The sequence below is a fragment of the Macrobrachium nipponense genome, chromosome 27, assembly GCF_015104395.2.
Source record: "Macrobrachium nipponense isolate FS-2020 chromosome 27, ASM1510439v2, whole genome shotgun sequence".
Lineage (NCBI taxonomy): Eukaryota > Metazoa > Arthropoda > Malacostraca > Decapoda > Palaemonidae > Macrobrachium > Macrobrachium nipponense.
In genome coordinates, this window is record NC_087216.1 from 38,790,616 (window position 1) to 38,817,782 (window position 27,167).

The following is a 27,167-nucleotide window of genomic DNA, read 5'->3' on the forward strand; positions in this document are numbered from 1 at the left end:
GAATGTAGCCTTCCTTTGCAATAAGCGCAGCAAACCGTACGATGTACTTCTTAGCTGCCTTAACGTCGGCACTCTCAGCTTCACCATGCCTCACCACCGAGTGGATGCCAGTTCTCTTCTTGAAATAATCAAGCCAGCCATGACTTGCCTTAAACGTATCTTCTGCTGCCTCTTTTGAAGTTGATGGTACTTTCTTCTTCAAGTTGCCGTAAACAATACAGGCCTTTTCGCATATTACACTTTCGTCACTGTATCTCCTGCCAGCTCTTTTTCTTTCACCCACACCAGCAGAAACTTCCCCATTTCTTCCTGGATATTTGTCCTTAATTGGGACCGAATTGTAGTTAGTTTTGCTGGTGTTGCACTTAAGATGGCATCCTTTTGTTTAAGGATGGTAAAAATTGTAGATGTACTGTTGTCGTACAGCCTTGCCAGTTCAATCACTCGTACCCCACGCTCATGTTTATATATTATTTCTTGCTTTACTTCTATCAACATCATTCTCTCCGGCCCCATGATGGCACACAAAAAAGTAAAAAAAAAAAAGTAAAAATGATGCCAGAACAAGTACAGTGCACAAGATTTGACTTGATTCTGCGTGTAACACGTGAGAATGAACAAGATGCTGGTTTTGCTGATGCTGGACCCGTGCATCAATAGCTGTAGCCTCCCGAAGCACTCATATCTCGTAGTTCCCCTTGTGTCTCAGACAAAAATATGGACCGAGTTGCAGCTTGTATAAAAAATTTTGTATTTTGAGCTGCTCATATCTCAAGGTAGTATTACAGTACAGTGTTCCCCCCCTTGAATGCAGGGGATGGGTACCAGACCCCTCCACGAATAGTTGAAACCCCTATAAAAATGCTTAAAACTGCTGATTTTGTTAGTTAAAACTCAAGAAAAACCACTAAAAATGTTTATACCTTGTTTTTTTAACAGTTTTATCACAAAACGTGCATTTATGATGAAATTGATTAAAAGAATAGGAATTTGTGGATATTCATAGAAAAATACCGCTAATAGGCAAATTTTCCGAGAATAAAGAGGGTTATATGTTCTGGAGAGAAATCTGCAAATATGGGAGTTCACAGTATGTTAACCGAAGGGGAATTTTTTAGTTAATACGAAATGCATCGGCTCATGGTTCAAACCAATGAACCAAGAATTCAAGATGTACAATGACACTTTTCCCAAGAGGCCATCATGAGAGGCATAAGTTAACTCCACCTCTTTCCTACAAATTCATGTTGGTTGAAAGGTGTAGGCATTTCTTCCCAAACAGGTTATCCAACTTTGGAAATATTTGGTATTGCATTTACCTCTTGTTTAGGAACAAATGCTTAATCCAGCCCACTGATAGGGTCATTGTCCCATGTAGTTGTTATAACAGATGATTTACAATCAGAGCGAGGTGGAATGTGACAGTTTATGGATATTTATTGTATATGTTAGTCAGCTAATAATATTTTACACATTTGTGTAGGGTTATAAAACAAGGAAAGAAAAAGGCAAAAGAAAGAGGGAAAAAATTATAACCTGTATTGTAGGTTTTACACTAATTGGTGCAGATACTGTTTGATATATCCAACTTTGGATCAGAATACTGTGTATTTTTCATAGCTATCAAAATTTTTTTGTTTATTTTTATCATTTTTGTTTCAGACTCGATCAAGATCAAGGATTGAAATTTATGCCTTCTTGGTTCAGGGAGCTAGTGCCATACTGGCAGAGTGAGCATGATGAAGTACAGAGCAAGGTAAGCAGTGCCATCAGACAAATGAACCAGGATATGTATCTTTGAACAAAGTGATTGGAAATGCAAAATCACTTGTGCAATTTTTGAATTATTGCTGTAGTTTTCTTTGATGCTCATAATTTTTAATCAAATCTAACTCCAAAAAGGGAACTGTATATGTGAAAGTGGTAACGATGATGATATATTGCTGTATAGTCACTGGAATTATCACCGAAATAGTGTATCCTCTTCCTTTTATTTTTTTTTTTATTTTTTTATCCCTCTAGGTGAGCGTTCCTTAAATATGTTCAGAAAATAATTTTGGTTCTTTTTTTTTTCTTTTCATTTCAGGTGTCCGAGTCATTCCAAGCTCTTTTAGAAGAATGTATTGGAAATTGTAGTAAAGAGGTCATTGTAGCTAACAGGGATAAAATAGAAACTATTTTCCAGGCAGTGTCAAGTGGCTTGTCATATCAATACCAAGGAGCGTGGGACTGCGTATTTCAGTCCCTTGGTAGTTGCTTCAAAGTACTTGGGGCCTATTTTCCAGAAATGCTGAAACCCTGCCTGAGAAGTCTTTCTGAACTAATGGACAACCCTAAAGTTCCACATAGAAGGTATTTGGAGGAATCTATTGGTTCCTTTGTGACATCTGTAGGACCAAAAGCTGTCATGGAAGTCATTCCTTTGCAAGTAACAGGAAACATTGCAGAAGACGAGAAGTACTTGTGGATTCTGCCCATATTAAAGCGTTACATCAAGAATACTCAGTTGGCATTTTTCGAAGACTTCTTTGTTCATCTTGCTGGTAAATGTTTCATAATTATTAATTCATTAAAAGAAAAGGGTGAAGGAGATTCCATCTTGGCTAAAACTTACCATACAGTCGAAAATCAGATCTGGAACCTTCTTCCTGGCTTTTGTGACAAAGCTACTGATGTTCACGAGGTGTTGGGAAACGAGAAGTTTGCTCGTATTATCTGTGACCACATCAGGCTACGCGACGACACGAGAATCACTATGATGACAGCCTTACGAACCTTGGTAAATGACAATGTGGAAAACCCAGGAAAATTGTCATTCTATGCAAAGAACTACTTACCTGCCTTGTTCAATATTTACCTTACTAAGCACCAGAAGTTCAAAGGTAAATCAAGCACCGACGAGTCAGGTGAATCCATTGTAAGTAATGGACATAGGCTTGCTGCTTATTCAACCATTAGAACTTACCTTCAGGTTGTCCCCCAACCAAAATATCAAGAATTTCTAGGAATGGTCATGAAGAAATATAATGATGAAACTGATGTGTTTAAAAGACAAGCCTTTTTGGACTTGGCAAGAACTTTCCTCCCATTTATAGATTCTGCATTAGTATTACGCTTGTTCAGTAAAGTAAAACCAATTTTGGATTCCAAAACTGATCGACATGTACAAAAAGCTGCTTATAGATTGTTGGAGGAAACACTAAGTATCAGAAATGAAGCATGCCAATCCTTTGTCAATGAAAATATTGATGAATTGTCATCTTTACTTTTAAAATCTATATCAGCTGCTGCTCCCAGCTCCCGTGCACCTCGCTTAAGGTGTGTCAGGCAAATTTTGCTTCAGCTGGATAAGAGTATTAGTGAAGAAAAATTAAATGAGTTCTTACAGCAAGTGGTTGGAGAAAGTGTTATGTGTTGTGGTAAAAGCTTGTCTACCTCTGTACGGAAGGCTGCCTTTTTGCTGATATCAGAAGTCGGAGGAACTATTCAAAAACATACTGGGGTAAGAAACTTTCCTTTTTTGAATGATTCATGGTTTACATAACATGTGTTTGATCTAAATATTACAAGTCTGTCATTTTGATCAGTACAGGTGGCCCTCGGTTAGCGGCAGGGGTTTCGTTCCTGGCCGCCGACACTAAACGATTTTAAAGTCTACGGCCGCCGCACACCTTTTTTAGGAATACTAGACCAGTCAAACGGCGCCATAATCCTGCAATGGCACAATAAGTAAAATTATATTTATGCAGTTCAGTACTATAGAATTTACTGTACAATAGTACTGTACAATACATTATAGTGTTATAAATACTGTAAGGTGAAAAAAAGCCTAGCTTTAATCCTATGGGTGTCTAGAGTATGTAATGATATAATAAGGTTTTATACAGTGTACAGATAGCTGTAGTGTTCAAGTTACAATAATCCAATTTTATGAGAGACCAAATTACAATAGCCTAACTTTATCCCATCTTCTAGTTACATAAGTTCAAAAACAGCAAAATAGAATGATGAAAGTATGGTTTTAATGTTATATACTCATTGCGTAAACGTGTACAGCCATAAACAATCGAGCGCTAAGTACAACCGAATTGGATAACAACATCCATTTGGCTTGTATTTCATTCATCGTACTATAATACACTATTACCGTAGTTATTATAAATTATGTTATGTAGAATAGGACTGAGATATCTTAATGTAATAACTTTATTCGCTATAGATCAAAGATAAAACTTTATTCGCTATAGATCGAAATATACTGTTAAATTTAAACCTAGTTGTAGCTGAAGCTGAAAAAACTGTTCAAGCTGCTAATGACCATTATTATGCATCAGCAACAAGGATAAAACTCCAGTAAATGTATGCCATCAAACACAGCCGTAGATAGAATTGAGATAAAATAATTTTAATTAAAACTAGTGTGCTTGAAAGAACACATTTTAACTGTTGGTTTCACGCTGATAAAAGATAAATAATGTAAAGTTCGTATTATGACGATATTAAGGAAAATTGCGAACGTATTGTTTTACTCAATAAAAACGCCGCCAACGTAATCTGTTAACAGAAAAAAAAATTAGTTCACAATCACAACGAGACATATTCAAGTCATATTTCCACCTAAAAATACATCGCAGAAAGGAAAAATAACCTTGTCTCATATAATTCAAGTATCTACATATTCGTTTATGCTAACTAGAAGCAAGAAAATTTGCTCAGAATTGCATTAAATATGGCGAAACAAACTCGTATTTGCCATCAGCTGATTTCCAAACAAAAACATTGGCCGCTCCGCAACCAGCTTAGATCTACCGTAGTATTTAATACAATAATATGAGAATACATACAATATTATTGGATACAGTGAAGTAATGTATAACTTTTTAAAAGATTTAAGGAAAAGATGCATATTTACTTTTTCTTCTGTGCTTATCTTAATTTTCGTCACTATGCCATCTACGTAGCAGTAGTATCTTTAGCTCGTACGGTCGTACCTCAATTTTTTGCTCACGTAACAAAGCAAAAAATCGACCGAGTTCCAGTTATATTTTGTACTTCTAGCCCATGGAAAAACAAACAAATGCAGTGTTGCAAAATCAAATGTATACATGAGTTTTGTCTTTTAAAATCAATTGATGCAACAATTGTAAATATAATTTATAAAAACATGATTCAAGGATAAAAATTAAAATGTTATTATTCAGGCGCGACTGAACAACCCATTCTTTTCAACATGTGAAGGGCTGTTACAAAGACTTCAAATGGACATATTTATGTACAAAAATAAAAGAATACCCTGTAATACATTTTTCATACACATTGTAAACATAAAGGCATGAAAACTTATCATAAAAAGCTGAAGTTTCATTAACAAAATGAGTTATAATTAGCTCCCAAATTAATAAAATACGTATAACCATGTGACGTCTTTGTAAAAGCATTTTTTGGAACAGCAGCTTACAAGAACGAACATGAAAAAAAATCCTCTGATATATGTGGAGGGCAGTTACAAAAGCTGCCTTAATTTGTATCGTGTTTATGTACAAAAATAAAAATACCCTATACGTAATATATTTTCACACATTTTAAACATAAAAGCATGAACATTTATAAAATCGACACATCAATCGCTAAATTTGCACTTTTTTAAACTATATTTTCGGGAGAGCGGCAGGCAGCGGCTCACAAAAACGAACATGAAAAACATCCACTAACGTGGAGGGCAATTTCAAAAGCTGCCTTTATATCATATTTATGTGTAGAAATAAAAATACCCTATATGTAATACATTTTCATACACATTTTAAACATGAAAGCAAGAGCATTTATAAGTCGACACATCCATAGCTAAATTTGCACTTATTTAACTCTATATATTTGACATAGAACAGTGTCAGGGGCATATAGTTTACCCTAATACCTATGTAATAATTCTCAATAAAAAATTTTAATATCATTTGCATAACCTTTATGGTCTGAAGGGTATTTCTACAAATGTATGTACCCGTTAGACATAACGGGGCTAGCGGCGCTGTTAAACGAAAATTGTGCCAAAAAAATACTTTGTTCATGAAACTTACCTGTCAGATATATATATAGCTGTATTTTCTGACGTCCGACAGAATTTCAAAACTCGCGGCACACGTAGTGGGCGGCCAGGTGGTAGTACCCATTCCCGCCGCTGGGCGGCGGATATCAGGAACCATTCCCATTTTCTATTCATATTTTTTCTGTCGCCGGTGCTGGAAACAACTGTTTGCAGTACCTCCGTCTAGGATTTTTGGATTATCTCGCTTTAAATTATCTGGATTGACTTTTGGTATCGACTCTGGATTGTTGGATTGGCACGCGTAATAGTGGATTGGTTTTTTATTTTGGATTGGCTTTTCTGTGTACATGATGTCGGGATCAAGTACAGGGAGTTTCAGAGTGTGTGTGAGGAGTGAATGTAAGGTGAGGCTTCTTAAACCTTCAGTTGATCCTCACACAGTTTGTATGGAATGCAGGGGGCATGTTTGCTTGGTTGATGATCGGTGCAATGAATGCAAGGATTTGTCAGATGATAAATGGAAGATGTATGAGACCTATCGGCGTAAATTGGAGCGTGATAAGAGTCAGGAGGTCTTCCTCCAAGAGCAGTTCTACAAAAGGTAAGGAATGTAATATTTCTCCTCCTCTAACACCGGTAGATTTTGTTCAACCTAATCCTGTTTTGTTGCCTTCGGGCCCTATTGCTGTGTCTGGAGAAGGTAACGCCCTTTCTCTGATTCTCGAGTCTATTCGCGCTCTTGAATCGAAAGTGTTGGCCTTAGAAACTGGCCCTGTGAAAGTTTGTGATAGTGCCCCTAGTGTTGTGGAGGGGGCGTCAGATCGGCCCCATAATGCCTCTAGGCCTAGACCTCTATCGGACTCCCAGGACTCAGGGAGTGGGTATGTCGAAAGCCGCAAGAGGGTTACGGGGGCTCCCCACCGATCTAGCGTCCCTTCGGCAGGCCTTGTTGCTAAGTCCCAGGCTGCCAAGGAGCGCGCACGAGCGCGCGTCCTGAAGGATTGCTTTTCGTCCTCCGAAGCGTCCAACCTCCCGCGCAAGGGGTGGAGCGCTCGGAGAGACTCTCGTCCGTTGAAAAGGACTTTTCGTTTTGAGGACGCTTCACGTCCTATGTCACCGCTTTCTTCAGAGGACGCGTATGACGCTTTTCCTCCTCAGAAGAGAGGTAGAGTCTCAACCGACGAGGACGCTGGGTTGTGCGCACAGGCGTGTTCCCCTGAGATGCAGGTAGTTGTACCTGCGAGAAGGAAGGAGGCGTCCCCTCGCCCCTCGCCTTCTCGCAGGGTCAGTCCTGCCCCTTCTTCTTCGTCACCTACGAAGAAAATCCTTTTGTCCCTTCAGGACCAGATTTCGTCTCTCATGGCTCAAAGGACTCGCCCAGCAGCAGTCGAGCCTAAGCGGAGAAAGGACGTCAGGCTGCCCGTCAAGAGGACGAAGCAGTCTCCTTCTCTCTCGTCTCGTTCGTCTCTCTCTTCGCCTCCGGATCGTCACCGTTCTCGTTCTCCGAGTAGATCTTACGCTTAGCAAGACGCTTTGCGCTTTCGACAGGACGCTCGGCAGGACGCTCGCCGTTCGAAGCAGGACGCTTTGCGCTTTCGGCAGGACGCTCGCCGTTCGAAGCAGGACGCTTTTCGGACGAGGCAGGATGCTTTTGAGGACGCTCAGCAGGACGCTTGCCTGGCTAAGCAGGACGCTTTTGGCGCCTCTCGTCAGGAAGCTCGTGCTTCCTCCTCTGAGGGACGTGTCTAGTAGTAAGACAGTTCCCGTTGTTTCAAAGGACGCTCTACGTTCACAAGATGTCCGTCCTTCAAAGGATCGTCGTAAGGGCGAGTCCGTACCTGAAGCGGTGACTTCCAATCAGCGGAAGTCTTTGTTCAGGCCTAAGCCTGCTGGACGTACGCCCTCTCCGGATGGACGTTCTCCAGTTCCTCTTAGAGAAAAGGGGAACTTAGTAGTCCAGCGAGTTCAGTCGAAGAAGAACCTCCTGTAGCTTCGGCTGTCTCAGACTATAAGGTTCTTGTGCGGCTGTTACGTTCTTCCTTCGGGGATAAGTTTCAGCCGGCAGCCCCTAGGTCTCCTCCCTCGCAACTTTCGTCTTCTAAGTCAGTCAAGACTCCTGAGTTTGTCGAGATGAAGACGTCGCTTTCAACTAAGAGGGCTTTCAAGAACCTCCAAGATTTTATGTCTCGAAGGAAGGACCAGGGCAAGACCACTTTCGCCCTTCCTCCCTCTAGACTCTCCAGGAAGGGAGGCATTTGGTATGAAACCAAGGAGGACGTGGGGGTAAAGGTTCCTTCGTCCGCTCTTGGGGACTTCTCCAGTTTAGTGGACGCACAGAGAAGGTCCCTCTTATCATCTGCAAAGGTGTCCTGGACTCCTGTGGAGACGGACCACCACTTGAAGGGGACTTCTGCGCACTTTGGGTTGTCTTTAATTTCTTAGACTGGTGCATTGGGAGTTTTGGACCTTCAGTCTAGAAGCCCTGATTCTCTCAGTCTGGGGGAGCTGTCCAGCGGTGTGTTCGTGTATGGACAAGGCCGTCAGGGATGGTTTTCGGAAGAGCTGGTTTCTCATTTTGGAACAGCTTTCCTGAAGGAAAAGGAGACTCTTCTATGTAATTTTAACCGCTAAGTCGGTTTCTCCCACTCAGAAAGCGGAATTGCTCTTTGCGCCTCTTTCGGACCATCTCTTCCCCCAGGCTATGGTGAAGGATCTTGCGACGAGTTTGCAGGAGAAGGCGACCCAGGACCTCTTGGCACAGTCTTCAAGGCGCCCAGCAGTTCCCTCTACATCTTCGTTCGTTAAACCCCCGAAGAAAGTCAAACCCTTTCCGCGGGGCACCCCCCTCGAGGAGAGGTTTTTCGAGAGGAAGAGCTTCATTTAAGCCAAAATCTACCAAATGAAGATCTTGTCCTTCAGACGCCAGTCGGGGCCAGGCTGAAGTTCTTTGCGGAGGCAGGAGGCAAAGAGGGGCGGCACCCTTGGACTCTCAAGATCGTAGAGCAAGGGTACAAGATACCCCCTTTTTACATCCGCCTCTTTAACATCAACTCCCAGAGACCTCTCTCCGACTTATCAGGGAGAGAGAAAAGTTCCTCCTTTTTCGATCTTTTAGACAGATGGTCGAAAAAAGAGCGGTGAAGCAAGTCGTGGACCTGGGGTCACCGGGCTTCTACAACAGGATTTTCCGGGTGCCGAAGCAGTCGTCGGGTTGGCGCCCAGTCCTGGATGTGAGCAGGCTCAATCTTTTTTGTGGAGATAAACAAGTTCAAAATGGAGACGGCCTCAGTCGTGCTAGGAGCCCTTGAGACCTGGTGACTGGATGGTGTCTCTGGACCTGCAGGGCGCATACTTTCACGTCCCCGTCCACCCTCTTTCAAGGAAGTACCTGAGATTCGTCTTAGGCAACAGGGTTTGGCAATTCAGAGCCCTTTGTTTCGGTCTCAGCTCGGCCCCGATGGTTTTTACAGTTATGATGAGGAATGTAGCGAAGTGGCTCCATTCTTCAGGGATCAGGATATCCCTCTACCTCGACGATTGGCTGATCAGAGCGTCGTCGAGAAGAAAATGTCTGGAGGACCTTCAGTCGACGTTAGCCCTAGCAAAATCCCTGGGTCTTTTAATCAACTCCGAAAAGTCACATCTGACCCCGACACAGTCCATCGTGTATCTGGGGATTCAGATGGATTCAGTGGCTTTTCGGGCGTTTCCATCCCAGGAACGTCAGCAGCTGGGTTTAGAGAAAGTCGCAGCCTTCCTAGGGAGAGAAGCTTATTCGGCTAGGGAATGGATGAGTCTGCTGGGCACCATTTCCTCGCTGGAAAAGTTTGTCTCGTTGGGAAGACTGCACCTCAGGCCTCTTCAATTTTTCCTTGCGGAAGAATGGAAAGCGAAGGAGGACCTGAATGCGATCCTAAGGATCTACAAACACAGTGAAAGAACCCACTTAGATTTGGTGGCTCCGACCCTCAGAAGTTGCGAAGGGAGGGCTTATCCCCTAAATCTTCTTGAGCCCCTTCCGACCTTAGTTGTTGTTCTCAGACGCTTCCATTTCCGGTTGGGAGCAACACTAGGAGGGGAGGAAGTGTCAGGCTCCTGGAGAGGGGAACAGGTAGCCTGGCACATCAATGTAAGGAACTGGCATCGATCTTCCTGTCGCTGCAGTCTCGTAGACAAAGTGTCAGGCAAGGTCATTCAAGTCAACTCGGACAGTACCACAGCCCTTGCATATCTGAAGAATCAGGGAGGAACTCACTCCCGATCCCTTTTTCTCCTTGCGAGGGAAGTTCTGCTATGGGCAGACGTAAGGCAGATCAAGATCCTGACGAGATTCGTGGCAGGGGTACAGAATGTCAGGGCGGACCTTCTTAGTCGTCGGAATCAAATTCTGCCAACAGAGTGGACCTTGCACCAGGAAGTCTGTCAGCAATTATGGAGACTGTGGGGACGTCCTCTAGTCGACCTGTTCGCTACGTCGAGGACGAAGAGGCTTCCTCTGTATTGCTCCCCGGTCCTGGATCCAGGGGCAATTGCGGTGGACGGGCGGTTGCTCTGGAGCTGGACAGACCTAGATCTTTACGCCTTTCACCCCCATTCAAGATCATGGGGGAAGTCATGAGGAAGTTCGCAGCTTCAGAAGGGACAAGGTTGACTCTGATTGCCCCGATGTGGCCAGCAAGAGAGTGGTTCACAGAGGTCATGACTTTCCTTGTGGACTTCCCAAGAACGTTGCCCTGGAGGAGAGATCTACTCAAACAGCCTCACTTCAAAAGGTATCACCAAAACCTCTCCGCTCTGGCTCTGACTGCGTTCAGACTATCGAAAAGTTGGCCAGAGCGAGAGGCTTTTCGAAGGCAGCTGCGAGAGCAATCGCTAATGCTCGAAGAGCCTCTTCAAGAGCTGTCTACCAATCTAAGTGGGCCTCCTTCAGGGCATGGTGCAAAAAGGAAGGAATTTCCTCTTCCACGACCTCTGTGAACCAGATAGCAGATTTCTTGCTCTATTTAAGAAATGTGCAGAAATTGGCAGTTCCTACAATTAAAGGTTATAGGAGTATGTTGTCGGCCGTTTTTCGACACAGAGGACTGGACCTCTCCGACAACAAGGATCTACACGATCTCTTAAGGTCGTTCGAAACCTCCAAGATTCCACAGGCAAGACCACCCTCATGGAATCTCGATGTGGTTCTGAAGCATCTAATGTTGAGTCCCTTTGAGCCTCTCCACGAAGCTTCTCTACGGGACTTGACGAAGAAAGCGCTTTTCCTAGCTTCTCTGGCGACGGCGAAGAGAGTTAGTGAAATCCGAGCGTTCAGTAGCCTAGTGGGCTTCAAGGGGTACAACGCTGTCTGCCGTTGAGCCCGACTTTCTTGGCAAAAAATGAGAACCCGTCTAAACCTTGGCCCAAGAGCTTTGAGATCAAAGGTATGTCGGGTCTCGTGGGTCAAGAACCAGAGAGAGCCCTGTGCCCTGTCAGGGCTCTCAAGTTCTATGTTCATAGAACTAAAGAGATAAGAGGTCCCTCAGGTAATCTCTGGTGCTCGGTGAAGAGACCAGATTTGCCGTTGTCGAAGAATGCTGTGGCTTTCTTCTTGAGGGACGTCATTAAAGAGGCTCATTCATCTTGCCAGAAGACTGATTTGAGCCTCTTTAAAGTGAAAGCTCACGAAGTCAAGAGCCGTAGCTACTTCTCTTGCCTTCCAAAGGAATATGTCTATCAAAGATATCCTTGATAGCACCTTTTGGAGGAGCAATTCCGTATTTGCCTCACATTACCTCCGGGATGTGAGAACGATTTACGAGAACTGTAGTTCTTTGGGGCCATACGTTTCGGCAGACACAGTTTTGGGGGCTGAAGGTAGCTCTCTCCCTATCCCTTAGCTTAGAATAGGTTAGTTTTATTGTTGTGTTTTTGGTTGATGGTGAGATCTTCTGTGGAAATCTCCCATTCTTTAGTTTAACTGTCAGGGGTTTTTTGGTTAGTTGGTCAGGTGGTGGTCGGTTGCTGTGTTACTGCCATATGTTTGGCTAGATGGTCTTGTCACATTGAGGTCACGTCCCCGTTGACAGAGCATCCAGAGTGCACCTGGCTGGCAACTCTGATAAAAGCAGAAGCAGGCTTAAGTGACAGTAATCACAGAGTCTACTTTGCTAACAGGTAAGGAACCAAGAAGTACATCATTTACTTAATTTAAGTTTCCTAAAAAATCCTATTCTGTCTCTTCCCACCATCCGAAGGTGGGATTCAGCTATATATATATCTGACAGGTAAGTTTCATGAACAAAATGTTATTGTTATAATACAATTAAGTTTGTTCATACTTACCTGGCAGATATATATAATTAGAGTGCCCACCCTCCTCCCCTCAGGAGACAAGGGTCATGAATAAAATATGAATAGAAAATGGGAATGGTTCCTGATATCCGCCGCCCAGCGGCGGGAATGGGTACTACCACCTGGCCGCCCACTACGTGTGCCGCGAGTTTTGAAATTCTGTCGGACGTCAGAGAATACAGATAAATATATATCTGCCAGGTAAGTATGAACAAACTTAATTGTATTATAACAATAACATTTTAAAATATCTTCTTTTTTTAATGAATATTTTTGACAACAGCCGTAAAACCGATTTGCTACTAAGCGATTGTGCCGTTAACCGCAGGCTGCCTGTACTGTATATGAATTGTCTAGTATCATCTTGCATTAAAAAATTTGTGAACTTACATAGTTATTGTCAATCAGGGCTACTTTTGTCATTTGTCAGCACAAGAATAAATTCATTTGGTCATGCAGTTTTAGTTTGGTTAACAGACCCCCCTGATGATAATCATTAAATGTATGAATTCAATTGCAGTGTACAGGAGAAGAAACAGTCAGAAGGTGCATAACGATGCTTTTGGCAGGGCTGGCAGGGTCACCGATGCTTGCTTCAAATACAATCTTAGCCATTACGTCTCTTGCATATCAATATAAAGGTAAGGAAATTTTTTTTTTTTTCCCCATGTGATCCCATACTCTCAAAGAAAACTTCACCAAAAATTTAACAACAATACAATATAAAAACAATCAGATGCAATAAGTAATGATAAAAAATCAAAAGTCTTACTTGAGTGAGTCTTCAGGACTGCGCTGAGCGGTGGTGGTTTATTGGGTATTAAAACGGGGTTCTGCTTCCCACTGACTTCCCAGCTGGGCCAGGCTTGGATGATTTTTCTCTTTCGCTACATTTCACCCGTTTCACCTCAGCAAAAACAATTAATAATAATTACAAATATATAAAAATAAATGAATTAAATATTATAGTAATTATGATTATGATGATAATAATAATATTGATGATAATAATAACAATAATAATAAAAATTAATGATTAATATATATATATAAAATTAACACTTTTAAAAATACATTTTATATATACAAAATATATTTAAAACTTCATGGGCTGGTAACTGGCGACTTCGGAATCTTGTGACTGCCTTAAGCTGGTCTCTCTCTCTCTCTCAAGTGAGCTCTCTGTACAATTGGAATCGTTTCTACGTGTTTACCTGAGCGGGACTTGATGATCAAGAGGGCCTTCATATTTTTTGATGGTCTGTCAAGAATCCCCGTTGCCATCTGACCAAGATTGGTTTGGCCTTAATCCTAGAGATTTTATCTCTAATACACTCAGATTCAGGAAAGAATACACTCAGATTCAGGAAAGCAATACACTCAGATTCAGGAAAGCAATACACTCAGATTCAGGAAAACATCTTTGCCTTCTTTTAGTGAAAGCTAAGAACATCAGAGCAGCCTCTGCTGCTGTAATTTCAGGTACATATGCCCCTTTACTTTACTTTACTTCTGCTTCAACATACTGCAAGGTATAATCAGCCTTCATGTCTCTATCATAAGAAGTGAAAACCGAACCACTTGTTCTAATTGTGCCAGCTATAGAGCTGTCAGAACCTCAAGTTACTAGCTATCCTTTTGCCTAGAGGTTCAGGTTTGCACTGTGTCAACTTTAGAACATACAGTGTCTGCAAACTCCCTGCAGCTTGACTGGCACCCAACTCATTAGGTTGCCAGCTACAGTCTGCCACTAGAGAATATTATACCTCTCTGCGAGAGGCACCATCTCCAGACTAGCATCGGCTGCAGTCTGTCGCTAACTGTTGAGCTTCCAGAACCTCGAGCTGTTAGCTCACCTGATGCCCAGCTCACCTGGCGCCATCTACAAGTCTGGCCTCAGCTATAGAGATCCTACCGCCCAGAGATTTGGGCTTCCCTTGTGTTCAGCTCTCCTGGCACCAGCTACAGTCTGGCACCAACTTTAGAGCTTATGGCATCCACAAACTTCTATCAGTTCAACAGGTGCCCAGTTTGCCTAAAGTTAATTATCAAGAAATGAATTTCTAATCACCTCAAGTAAATAACTCTGGTTCCACATTGACGAAAGTGGGAAGCAAACTCAGGTTACAAGATTGACAGGCAAATATGTAACATTCCCATCCCATGAGGAACTTAATTCACCTGAAGCCCAGCTCACCTGGCACAAGCTACAGTCTGGCACCAGCAATTTGTACCAATCCACAAGCTTCCACAGCTTGCCTGATACAAACTCCAGACTGGCGCCAGCTTAACAGCGTTTAAAATCCGCAGTACCATAGGATAGGGACTGGCATGGTATGGTAAGAAGAAGCATAGTATGTTCTCCTATCTTTGCACCTTCTACCAAGGTATAGTTTTTAGGAGCCAGGAGGTACAAAGCACCTGGAGCACCCACCACTCTCAGTGGATGGGTTATTGTGTTATTTCAGTGCAGGGGACAGTATTTCTGTTTTTTTTTTTTTTTTTTTTTTTTTTTTTTTTTTTTTTTTTTTTTTTTTTGTTTTTTTTTTTTTTTAATGTTGGTACTGCACCCAAGGCAAGGGCACCTTTTAAAGTTTTGCTAGCTATTGGATAACTCCTAAGCTGCATAATTTCCACCATTGATGCTTTGGTAGCCATCAGAGTACTCTATTGCTGCAAAGCTCCCCCTTAAGACTCAACTACATGTTAAGTTGAGCGACAAGCAGCTGCAGTTTTTTTTATAGCAGGCTCTCTTAACTGACAAGGAACAACATTCATTGTATTCAAAGCTAGCAACTTATCTGTTTCAAATTCATTACATGACTTAATGTATTGGAGTGAAATAATATGTCCATGTGTCCCTCCTTTCAATGTGGGATTCAGCTATGTAGTTATATATATACTTGATTCAGCCATGTAGTTATATATACGTATACTTATCAAGTAACCCCAGATTCAGAGCCCACCCTCCTCCCCTCTGGTGGACATAAGGCATAAAGTGAATGAGGATTATCTGCTAGGTAGTTCCAGTATTCCATTAGTGGAACGGGCTGTTACCTACACAAACTACGTATATTGGAGTGCTACCCCCGAAATTTTGAATTTGATCTGCCGCACAAGTGGAAACAATAGCTATGTAGTTATTTGGTAAGTGTGTGTGTGTGTGTGTGTGTGTGTATGTGTATGTGTATATATATATATATATATATATATATATATATATATATATATATATATATATATAATATATATATAATATACAGGCAGTCCCCGGGTTACGACGGGGGTTCCGTTCTTGAGGCGCGTCGTAAGCCGAAAATCGTCGTAAGCCGGAACGACACTTGGAAATATGCCTTAAACTAAGAAAAAGTTAGAGACCTTACCTGTGTGACATGCAAGTATATTGCATGATGTGTAGTGTGGTTATTTCAATGGCAAAGGATGGTTCTTGAAGGTATAATTCTTTATTTAAACTCTTGTGACACTATAAAGCACATGTACTACACTTAATCCTTAGGTTAGTTATACACTAAACACTATATTATGCACTGTACACTTCGTAGTAGTATTTGGTAGATCCTGGAGTACACTAAAATCTCAGTCTGGTAGCTCTGGAAGGTAAAAGTATAACACAATTAGTACAAAATACTACACAAAGTCCTGAATGCAATATGTAAATTATAGATATCAAGAGTAAAAAGAGTTAATGTATGTTAATTAATTCCTTACTTTTAGTTTATAATTCCTTACTTTGAGTTATATCAAGAGTAAAAAAGTTAATGTATGTGAATTAATTCCTTACTTTTAGTTTAAAGTTGTCCTGCTATGTAACCCTGGATGCACAAAGTCTTATGTGGCCCCTATAGCCTACATCATTCAGGGGGTTCTGGAATGTAAAAAAAAAAAAAATAATTAGTATGTCAGTAAGTACTCTATGCATAGTAAGTTACATACAGTAATATGCACCGTACAGTGGTTTAATATCACATATATAACATGTATAAAACTTAGTTAATGTATGTTAATTAATTCCTTACCTTTAGTTTAAAGTTGTCGTTCAATGTAACCCTGGATGGACAAAGTCTTATGTGGCCCCATAGCCTACATCATTCAGGGGGTTCTGGAATGTACAAAAAATAATTTTGTCAGTAAGTACTCTATGCATAGTAAGTTACATACAGTAATATGCACCATACAGTGGTTTAATATCAACTGGTATGCATATTGTAAATGATTGGTCTACACCCCCTGTTCAGCAGGGAGTGTACAGTATGTAATTCCATGAGGGACCTTGATCACTTATCCCATGTGAGAGATCTTGGTCACTTTTTTTTAGTATGTACGTATAAAACTTACTTAATGTATGTTTACTACTATGTATAATTCCTTACCTTTAGTACAGTAGTACATAGTTTACAGTTGTCGTGCTATGTTATGTAGTAACCCTGGACAAAGTTTTATGTGGCCCCATAGCCTGCATCATGGAGGGGGTCCTGGTTTTCTGGAATGTACCAAAAAAGTATCAAAGTTAAGTCATGTTATGTATGTAGTAAGTTACATACAGTAACCATACGTACAGTGGTTTATAACATGTACATATGTACATAATCAAACTTGGTTGGAAATTCCTGTAAAAAAAGTTATGTACGTATGTAATATGTACTACTGTATGTAAAAACCTTACTGTTCATACTTTGTTACACTACATGTTACATGTGATACGTATACTTTCCTGAAGGGTTTTTTTCCATCCAAAAATGGTGCTTCTACTTGTAGTTATCCCTTGATGACACTTGTAGTAACAACCTGGAGTTGTGTGAAAAAGTTGGTTTCTAGGAAGGAAAAAAGTAACAAAATTAGTGTACAAAATATACACTACAGAAAGTTGTGAATGCAATATGTTAATTACTGTAGATATATCAAGAGTACTAAAAGAGTTAATGTATGTTAATTAATTCCCTACTTTTAGTTTTAAAGTTGTCGTTCAATGTAACCCTGGATGGACAAAGTCTTATGTGGCCCCATAGCCTACATCATTCAGGGGGTTCTGGAATGTACAAAAAATTATTTTGTCAGTAAGTACTCTATGCATAGTAAGTTACATACAGTAATATGCACCATACAGTGGTTAATATCACATATAACATGTAGTAATAAAACCTTAATTTAGAAATTCCTTACATAACTTACCAACTTTTAGTGAGTCTCAAAAAGCTGTTACCTAGGTTGTGGGAGATGGAGGTGGAGGTGTAGAGCATTCATGATAAGGATGCATTCCAAACCTAACTTCAGTGTGCTTTATCACAGATAACAGGCTAGGATGATGGGCAGTCTGGAATGAAGAATTAATATTAAAGGACAGTATGTAACCACTTAGGTGTACAAAATTTATTGTACGTATGCAAACATTAAACACAACTGAGAATTCCTTACCTTCAGCAAAATGAAGACATGTAGGCTATGTAGAGGTCTGGTTTATGTAAGTCACAGGTGCATGCCAGTCTGGAATGATAATGTAATAGTACATATGATTATATAGTATGTATGTTACATACATAACATGGTTATTACATATGTAATAATAAAACATTAATAAAAAAAAATGTCCTTACCAAATTCTAGTGGTTGGCTTGCTTACTGGATGGCCATATGGTACATGAGAGTGGGTGGCTGGGCTATGGAGTGGGATGGGCAGGTGCTTGGGAGTCTGGAATGATAAAAAATATATAAAATGATAGTTACTACTACTGTAACTACTGCACATGTTATTACTGTTTTGACATATGTAGTGTGTAATACGTATGTTCAATATAAAAATGAAGAATTCTTTTACCTGAAGGAATGGGAGAGGTGATACTACTCGTATCAACTGATTTGGGCTCTGGAGAGGTGATACTCGTATCAACTGATGAGGGAACATCTACATCTGGAAAGAATGATAGGGTACATAAAATATATTATAAGGTGGATGTAATTGTAGCATATGTACACTTTTAATAAAATTTCTATTAGCAATTTATAAAACATTTTATACAAATTTGTTAAGGATTCCTTACCTGATGTATAGGGCGAGGCATCAAAACCATGGAAAGGCTCAGGGTCATCTGGGTCACTGTCACTATCAAAGGGGTCTGAAATGAAAAAAAAAAAAAAATAATAAGGTTATGCAACATCAAACACATTGTACCACTATGTAAGTTAGTGTACGTATGTATGTAGGGTGTAAACAATTTCCAACATGAAAATGAGAAAAATGAAATTGCTTACCTGATTGTACAGGTGGGCGGGCTGATAGAGGGGAGGGTCCAGGTACAGGGGGATCTGGAACTGTCACAGGTAGTACAGGGAGATCTGGAACTGTCACAGGTAGTACAGGGAGATCTGGAACTGTCACAAGGTAGTACAGGGGGATCTGGAACTGTCACCACTTCTGCAATAAAATTACAAATGATGAAAATTAATGAAGTTACAATTTACTCTTACATTTAGTTGTTACATTAAAAAAATTAACACATTTTAATATGTACACTATGTAAACACATAAATTAGTAAAACAGTTTCAGAATTCCTTACCAGGACTAGGAGTGGGAGGTGGTGGTACTGGAGACTTGTGAAAGAAAGTGTCAAGCCTGGACTGCACACTTCTCTTCGTCTGCTTCTCCTTCAGGGTCTCCTTGTAGAAAGTCACCAAATCCATGATTCCTCTCTTGATTTTGTCAACCTAGAAACGTTAGGGTCTTCTGCCTCAAAAGAAGCCAAGGCTCTCTCCAGATGAGTAAAACCCTCTGACAAGCCTTTCACAGTTAATGACCTGGGTTTTGGCTCTGGTGCCGCCTCCTCTTCCTCAATCATTTGTTGTTCAAGTTCTAGTAAGTCCTCTGCAGACAATTCCTCTCCATGGGAAGCCAGCAGCTCTGTTACATCATCAGGTTCAAGATCTAGTTTCAGCCTCTTGCTTAGCCCTACGATCTTCCTCGTCACAGTCTCGACGTCTTCTGCCTGGTCAAAGCCTTCAAAACTGTGCACAAACTGTGGACACAGTTTCCTCCAGGCCCCATTTAAAGTGGTCGTCTTCACCTCGTCCCAAGCACTTGCAATGTTCTTCACTGCATCTGCAATGTTGTAGCCCTTCCAGAATTGCTTCAGTGTCAACTCCTTGTTAGCTGCTATGGCCCTTCAAAGCAAAACGTTATGTCCTTCTAAGGTAGTAAGCCTTGAAAATTAGCATATTACTCCCTGGTCCAGTTGGCTGTATCAGCGATGTGGTATTGGGTGGGAGGTACACCACCTTCACATTAGGATGCATGTCGCTCAAATTTGAAGGGTGACCAGGGGCATTGTCCAGGACTAAGAGGGCCTTAAAAGGCAGACCCTTCGAAGTCAAATTAACCGCTCCACTGCTGGCACGAAATGGTCTTGAACCAATCTTCGAAGAACCATTAAGGTAACCCACGCCTTCTTGTTAGATTTCCAAATCACAGGGAGTTGACTCTTGAAAATGCCCTTGAAAGCCCTGGGATTCTCGGCCAAATACACCAGCAAGGGCTTCAGTTTTCAAATCACCACTTGCATTGGCCCCAAACAGCAAGTCAGTCGCTCCTTTCCAGCTTTATGGCCAGTGCTGACTTCTCCTCCTTGGAAAGGTACGTTCGATTTGGCATTCTTTTCCAAAATAATCCAGTCTCATCCACATTAAAGACTTGGTCAGCCGTGTAACCACCATCCTTAATTATCTCAGCCAAACCACCTGGAAAACTTTCTGCTGCTTCGCTATCAGCACTAGCAGCTTCACCTTGCAGCTTCACATTATGCAAATTTGCACGAGCCTTAAAACGGTTAAACCAACCTCTACTCGCGGAAAATTCACCACCAGCACTGCCTTCGCCAAACTTTTTCACTACTGCCTCATGCAGCGCTCTAGCCTTCTCCTGGATCACACTTAAGCTCACCGGAACACGTCGCTGGTTCTGGTCCTCCAGCCAGATCATGAGCAATTTCTCCATTTCAACAATGCTCTGGCTACGTTGCTTCTCGTTTATCACCGTTGACTTCATCGGTGCAGCATCCTTAACATGCTTCAGAATACGTTCCTTATCCTTCACAATGGTTACCACCGTGGTCCTGCTCAAGCCTAAAGAACGGCCTATTTCGGTGTTAGTTTCTCCCTTCTCCGAACGCTTTATCACGTCATATTTGACCTCCATCGTGATGACCTTCCTCTTCTTGGATGAACTATCATCGGAGGAAGTACTTTGGTGTTTAGGAGCCATTGTAAATTTGCGAAATTGGCAAGGAATTTCAGCAACGTCTCAGCACACAACCTAGTGAAATGCAGGCAGGCACGCGATTGAAGTGGCGTCCTTTCGTATTGTTACGCTTGGCGTCCTCGACCGTCCGAGGTCGTTGTTCGGTCAATTTACCATACAGTTTAATAGCGTTAATTAATTTATGCACCTCCGCTCAAAAACTAGTTCTGCATATGAGGTATCGTTAAAAAGCATAACAAAACGTCGTAACCTTGGAATTTGTGTTGTAATCTAACCAGAAACTTAGTTTTTTTTAATTATGTACTGGAAACAAGCAATGATTTTTCATTATATTTGCGCTTTTGGACTGTTTTAAACTGCGCATCCCAAGCTAGTGTATTCATTCGCCCGTAAACTAGTTCCGCATATGCGGCGTCACTAAAAAAATTCAAAAAATACGAAAAAAAAAAGTGTCAAAAATCATCATAACCTCAAAATTTTTGTTGTAATGTAACCAAAAACATATTTTTATTATGTACTGTGCTAAACTATAAAGGATTTTTATCATAGCATGCGCTTTTTTAAAAGCGTTGTTAACTCGGAGCGTCGGAAGCGTCAGCGTCGTAACCTCGGAACAAGCGTCGTAACCCAGGACGGAATTTCCATTGAATATTTAAGAAAAAGCGTCGTAACCTCGGAACGTCGTAAGCCGGAACCGTCGTAAGCCGGGGACCGCCTGTATATATATATATATATATATATATATATATATATATATATATATATATATATATATATATATATATATATATATATATATATATATATATATTTATAAAAATGTCATATTTTGCCCCATGGAGTTAGGCTATACCTTTATATAACATTATTTTGGTTGTAAGAGGTCACTCTAATCCATGCTGTCAGTTTCAATTAAGTATTTAAGGGAAAGACTTTACAGCAACTCTTTCCTTTTACTAGGGAGATATCATTGATAGACAACTGGATAGTACTTAGTTTGCATTGCAAGTGTTTTTACAGCACTTTGTTGTTCGAAACATACACCCCAAACAGCTCTAGTATATAGGTGGTTAATGTCCCAGACCCATTTGCAAGTCTGAATATTTGCCATCATCAGTGAAGTAATAGTTTCCTTGCTTTCTTTTTGGTTCGGAGGATTTCATAACTTGGTTTAATTATGTTTAAGCAGATAATGAGCAGTTTTCTTGAGTAAGAAATTGATATATAACCTATGCTGTTAATGACTTATTTTTTTAGACTGATTTAGTTATTGAAAATTTTAAATATTCAGTTGCTAAGGAAATCTAAATATTGCTAACGGAATCCTGTGTGTTTTGTTTCAGCAGTATCAGTGACAGTTTGTCTTTTTATTTGTAGGGTTTTCTGCATGCATGTGTGAACTGGCCATTAACTTGTTAACAAGGGTGCAACCAAGGTGGAGATGGGTGGGTGTGAGTGGTGAAATACCCAATCTAGTCTCCTTTGTGTGATGGATTTGGATGAGTAAATATCATATATTGCAGAAGAATGACTAATTGTCTAAGATTGTTGAAGACCCAACCTCAGTGGGGAAACACTCATACTACCAGTAAACACTTCCAAGGCACCTTTATAGTTTATGTGACATGGGTAGACTTCTGTGTTGTATTACCTTGAGTAGAAATGGAATGAAGATTATAAACTTGACAAAGAAGTTTTGAATATTATGGGGTTCATATTTCAATGGAAGATATTTTCCATAATGATGTAGCCCAAGTATAAATGTAGGTATGAGACCAAAGAAAGTTTTTTTTTAAGGAATTGCAAAACAAGAAAAGTAAAACTTATTTCATGCTGATTTTTTTTCTTGCAGATATTGTATCTTCAGATATGTTGGATCTTCTTATGAAGAACATGTGCACACAGCTTCTTTGTCATTCACGAGAAGTGGTTGGATCTAGTCTTTCGTTCATCAAATCTACCTTTGTTGTATTCCCTATACCAGTTATGACAAGTTATGTTGACATGGTTGTGAAAGCCATGTGTGGTATGGTTGTTGATTGTCAGAAGAAATTCAGAAATAAAACGAGAGACATCTTTGACAGGATGATGCGGAAATTTGGAGCTGATAGAATCATGGGTAAGACTAGAAGCTGTAGTCTGTGTTAGATTGAGGAAAATCTATAAGTTTTGTTGATAATGATTTACATTATGCTTTGATCTTGAAAATTAAAATTACTTTGGATTTTTCATTTACTTATTTACTTACTAGAAATTATTAAAGTATACTGTATATTCAACTATGAAGGCATTGATAAGGCTCAGTTACTAGTAAGGAAAAAATTTAATATGATGCATAAAGTTACCCTTTCATTTCAGCGTTAGTCCCAGCCAATGATGTAGTTCTTCAAAAGAGACTTCGCAACTTTCGCAAATTAGCAGCACGAAAAAAGAGAGAAAGGGAAGCCAAGAAGGATGAAGGTGATAATAGTGATGATGACTTTGAAACTAAAGCACATCCAACCAGGTGTGTAATGACAGTACTGTATTAAAAGGCAATTGTTCTCTCTCTCTCTCTCTCTCTCTCTCTCTCTCTCTCTCTCTCTCTCTCTCTCTCTCTCTCTCCAGAAGTAGAGGTGGTCATGGTAAATTTTGTTATACTTTGATGATTTTATGTTTGATCAGACATATTATCAACCAATGATTTTCCACTTTAAAGTGAACACAAATAGCTGTTGCAGTGTATGTGTCAGCTGAGAAGTCTGTCTTGATGGTCCTGTCAGCATGCTCTGATCCTTTAAAGGGCAATTTACATTCCTTACCTGTATCTATTTTCACACAGAATGTTACTAGTCCCTCCATATTAAAATGACATCGTTGCAATTTCATCAAGTTTATTGTATATCACAAAAATTTACCATAGAAAGATAGATATGGCTAGTGGGCTATGTTGAGGTTCAGTTCAGATCCTACAGACTCTCTTTCCACTTATAAATATGTTCCACTTGCTTAACCCTTAAGAACCGGGCTTAAAAAAAATGGATGCAGCACCCCAGCCCGGGGAAACTTTGAGGTCGGCCAATTTAAGAAAAACGCACACTGATTGAAAGAAAGATAAGCAAATGCACATATTGAAAACAAAAAAAAATTCTCCATGCCTTCCACAAGAAGTTGAAAGACTAGTATTTACAAGACAGTTGTAAATTTTACCAAGTTATATATACATGTTTTTTTTCTAATACAGGCAGTCCCCGGCTTACAATGGGAGTTTCACTCTTGAGATGCGCCGAAAGCTGAAAATCGTTGTAAGCCGGAAAATCGTCAAAAACCCTAAGAAAACCTTACTTTTAATGCTTTGACTGTATTAAAAATTATGTAAACTGCATCCTTATTGCCTTTTTCATCAAAAAACCTTCATATATTGATTATTTTGCATTTTTGGAGTCATATTTCTTCTGGCAGATGGGCGTCGTTAGTGCCGTAACCCTGGAACATGCGTCGTAAACCTGGAAATAATTTCTGACGAATATAATTGAAAAGCGTTGTAACCTCGGAACGTCATAAGCCGGGGACTGCCTTATGTTATTTAATTTTGTGAAATTATAATTACAGCTCACACCATATCAAAACAGATAAGAACTAAAATCGGTAACTAATTGAGTACAGTGGCCCCCCCATATTTTTTTGGAGGGGGATGCATACCACACACACACACACACACATACACACACCGCGAATAGTTGGAACCCCTGTAAAAATGACCTATTTTGTTAGTTAAAACTTAATGTTTCCACTAAAACAATTTTATACCTGTTTTTTTTTTTTATCCAAAAAGTGCATTTTATGATGAAATAAAAAAAAAGGAATTTGTGGATATGTTTCATAGAAAAATACCGTAAACAGGTGAATTTCCAGCGAATAAGGGGGTAAATGTTCCAGAGAGAAATCCGTGAATGTGTGAGTCCGTGAATATGGGGGTTTCACTGTTATATTTTTAAAAAAATATTTCCATAAATTTCCCTCTGGTGGATGGAATCACTCGTAGTGAGCCTCAATATTTCGAACCATCCATTTTTGGGGAATAGGGTGAGAAAGAGTTTTCATTATTTCTAAAGCCCATACATTCACTAATTGCAACTTTTAAACTGGCTCAGATCAACAAAGTAATGGGCTCATGAGTTAGTTGTGATCTTTACTTCAAGGGGGCAATATGGCCCATGAAATCAAGATCACAACTAACTCATGAGCCGCCTACTTTGTTGATCTGAGCCAGTTTAGAAGTAATGGAACCTATTTCCCACCCTATAACCTCAAATCGATGGCATGTAATATTGATGCTCACCATGAGTGAATCAGTCTACTACCCCAAAACCTGTTATCACTTACTTGGGGAGTAAGCCTACAAACTACCTTGTTGTTGTTCTTCTTGTTGCAGGGTAGGAAAGCCTAAAAAGGTGTTTCATGTTGAGTTAAAGATACAGGAATTGTAGGGTAGGATATTAAGATTTATTTATCAGAATTTTAATGTAAAAAATAATGTGCATGTGAACAGTACAGAAAATTATTTCTAATAAAATATATTTATTTTAATTTTCATTGGTGAAACAAGGATCTATTTCATTGTAGAATTTAGCATGTTTTAATTTATGTTAAGAATATAATGTTTACAACTTATGAGTTTTATACTCTCTCTCATTTCTAAAAAAAATAGAACACAAATGCTCGTAGACCATAGTACTGTATTTGCATTGTCTGAGCATGTAAAGACAGCTTGGTAAATAGTACTTGTATTGCACATCTCGGTGGCCTTTGACATTCTTAAAGGCTAAAAATTAAAGTTAATGATTCCATGATTAGTGGAAGAAAGTTAAAGTATTTTGCCTAAGAATTAATACTCCCTACAAAAGCAAGGAGCTTTCACCATGAACATTTTTTTTATTTGATTGGAAAATCATTATTACTTTTATATTCACAGCCTGGATGAAATTTTGGCTGCAATAGATAGTGAACCTGAAGATGAAGACAATGAGGACGGTGACAGTATGTTTAAGAAGAAAGGGAAAATGGCTAAAGGGAAATTGACAAAGAAGAAAGAAAAAGGCACCTGGATTAAAGAAGATGAGGTGGGTTGGTGACAGTTTGTTGGTGAAAGTCATGAATAGTGTAATGCAAGTATTACTAATTAGGGTTTTAGAAAGTCTTTAGTTCAATGAAGGCATTGTTCTTAATAGTTCTTGTGTAGAATCAGAATGGGATTTTTCCATCCTACATGAAGTTTTCATTTTAGAGCTTATAAGCCTTTTGTGTACCTTGTTATCTGGTTGCATAAGAATGTAATATTAGGTGGCATAGCTCTCTTTCCCCCTTCCTGTTTCCTATGTAAAGGGGGTGGGGGGAGTATGTATGTTTTGGAACCAGTTGTTATTGTGGTAATAAGTGTTAAATACATTTAATGGCTGGTAATCCTCTGGATTTGGCCCATGGACGGATTCCTCGTTCTCCTGATCTTTCTTAAGAGTCAATCGCCATTGATGAGCTCTCTTCAGCCACGTTCCGTGTCTCGGGACTGTGCTCGGTTGACGTCTCACGGACGTGTTTTGCCTGACATGCATGTATGTGATCGTTTCACTGATGGTGTATATGGTTCTTCACATGGGTCTGTATGCAGTTCGAGCTGGGACCGTGCACAAGTGTCGTTGCTTGTAGATGCTCAAGAACCTTCATTAGGTGGGTCTTCAAGTGTTAGACTTCTCTCCTACCATTAATGCCCAGAATGCTAGGCTCCCTAGCAAAGCTTCACCAGTGTTGCATCAAAAGGAAGACGATACTGCCAAGCCTTCTTCACATCGTCAGTCACCGTTGCAGGAGGAGGGAGACACTCAAAGAGTTTTTGTCTTCCTTTGCAGAGGTTGTTGATTTCATTTGTGGGTTCAACAATCTTGAGTGCAGGGCGCACGCTGAGTCTTCTATCACTCCTACATGCATAAAAGCCTTGCAGGGTGCCAGTCAGGATCCTAACACTTCGTTTGAACTTACCGTCGGGCCACGCTCGGTCCGTCGCAATTTGTGAACACTTTGATGTCGGACCGAGTTGGCGCTCTACATTCGAAGGGGTCGTCCAAGTTTCTCCTTCGGGCATTCCAGTTCAAGGTCCGGTGCTTTGGGTTGACCACGTCCCCTCGGGTGTTCACAAGGGTATTCGCCCTCGTCTCGACATGGGCTCATGATCAAGGGATTCACCTGCTGAGATGCCTTGACGACTGGCTGGTCTTAGCAAGCTCCAGGGAGAAACTGCTGCAGAACAGAGATCATCTGCTTCGGTTTTCAGCTAGGCATTGTCGTAAATCTAGAGAAGTCGAATCTTGTTCCCAGCCAGAAAGTTCTTTGTCTAGGTATGGTTATAGATACTGCAGCGTCAAGTTTTTCCATCAGACCAGAGGTTGGAGAAGTTGCGGTTAGTGGCACGCAAGTCCCTATCAAAACTAGAACAGCTGTCTCACCATTGGCAGGTTCTTCTGAGGATTATGTCTTCTCTGGAGAAG

General features: G+C 40.4%; 1 protein-coding gene and 1 long non-coding RNA gene across 2 annotated transcripts; one reads left to right on the forward strand and one right to left on the reverse strand.

The window, feature by feature from the left end:
- Positions 1 to 1,662: 1,662 nt before the first annotated feature.
- On the forward strand, positions 1,663 to 25,748 carry LOC135201035 (RRP12-like protein; the record flags this gene model as incomplete). The annotated part of the gene is given in 6 exon segments (XM_064229882.1): positions 1,663 to 1,756; positions 2,087 to 3,502; positions 12,900 to 13,020; positions 22,499 to 22,765; positions 23,005 to 23,152; positions 25,601 to 25,748. Coding segments are annotated over 6 exon segments (2,166 nt in total), but the record flags the coding sequence as incomplete, so codon positions are not given.
- On the reverse strand, positions 18,020 to 18,676 carry LOC135201036 (uncharacterized). The gene is made up of 4 exons (XR_010311441.1): positions 18,647 to 18,676; positions 18,436 to 18,510; positions 18,213 to 18,305; positions 18,020 to 18,086 (listed from the first exon to the last, which is right to left on the reverse strand). It is a non-coding gene; the product is annotated as an uncharacterized LOC135201036 (long non-coding RNA).
- Positions 25,749 to 27,167: the final 1,419 nt, after the last annotated feature.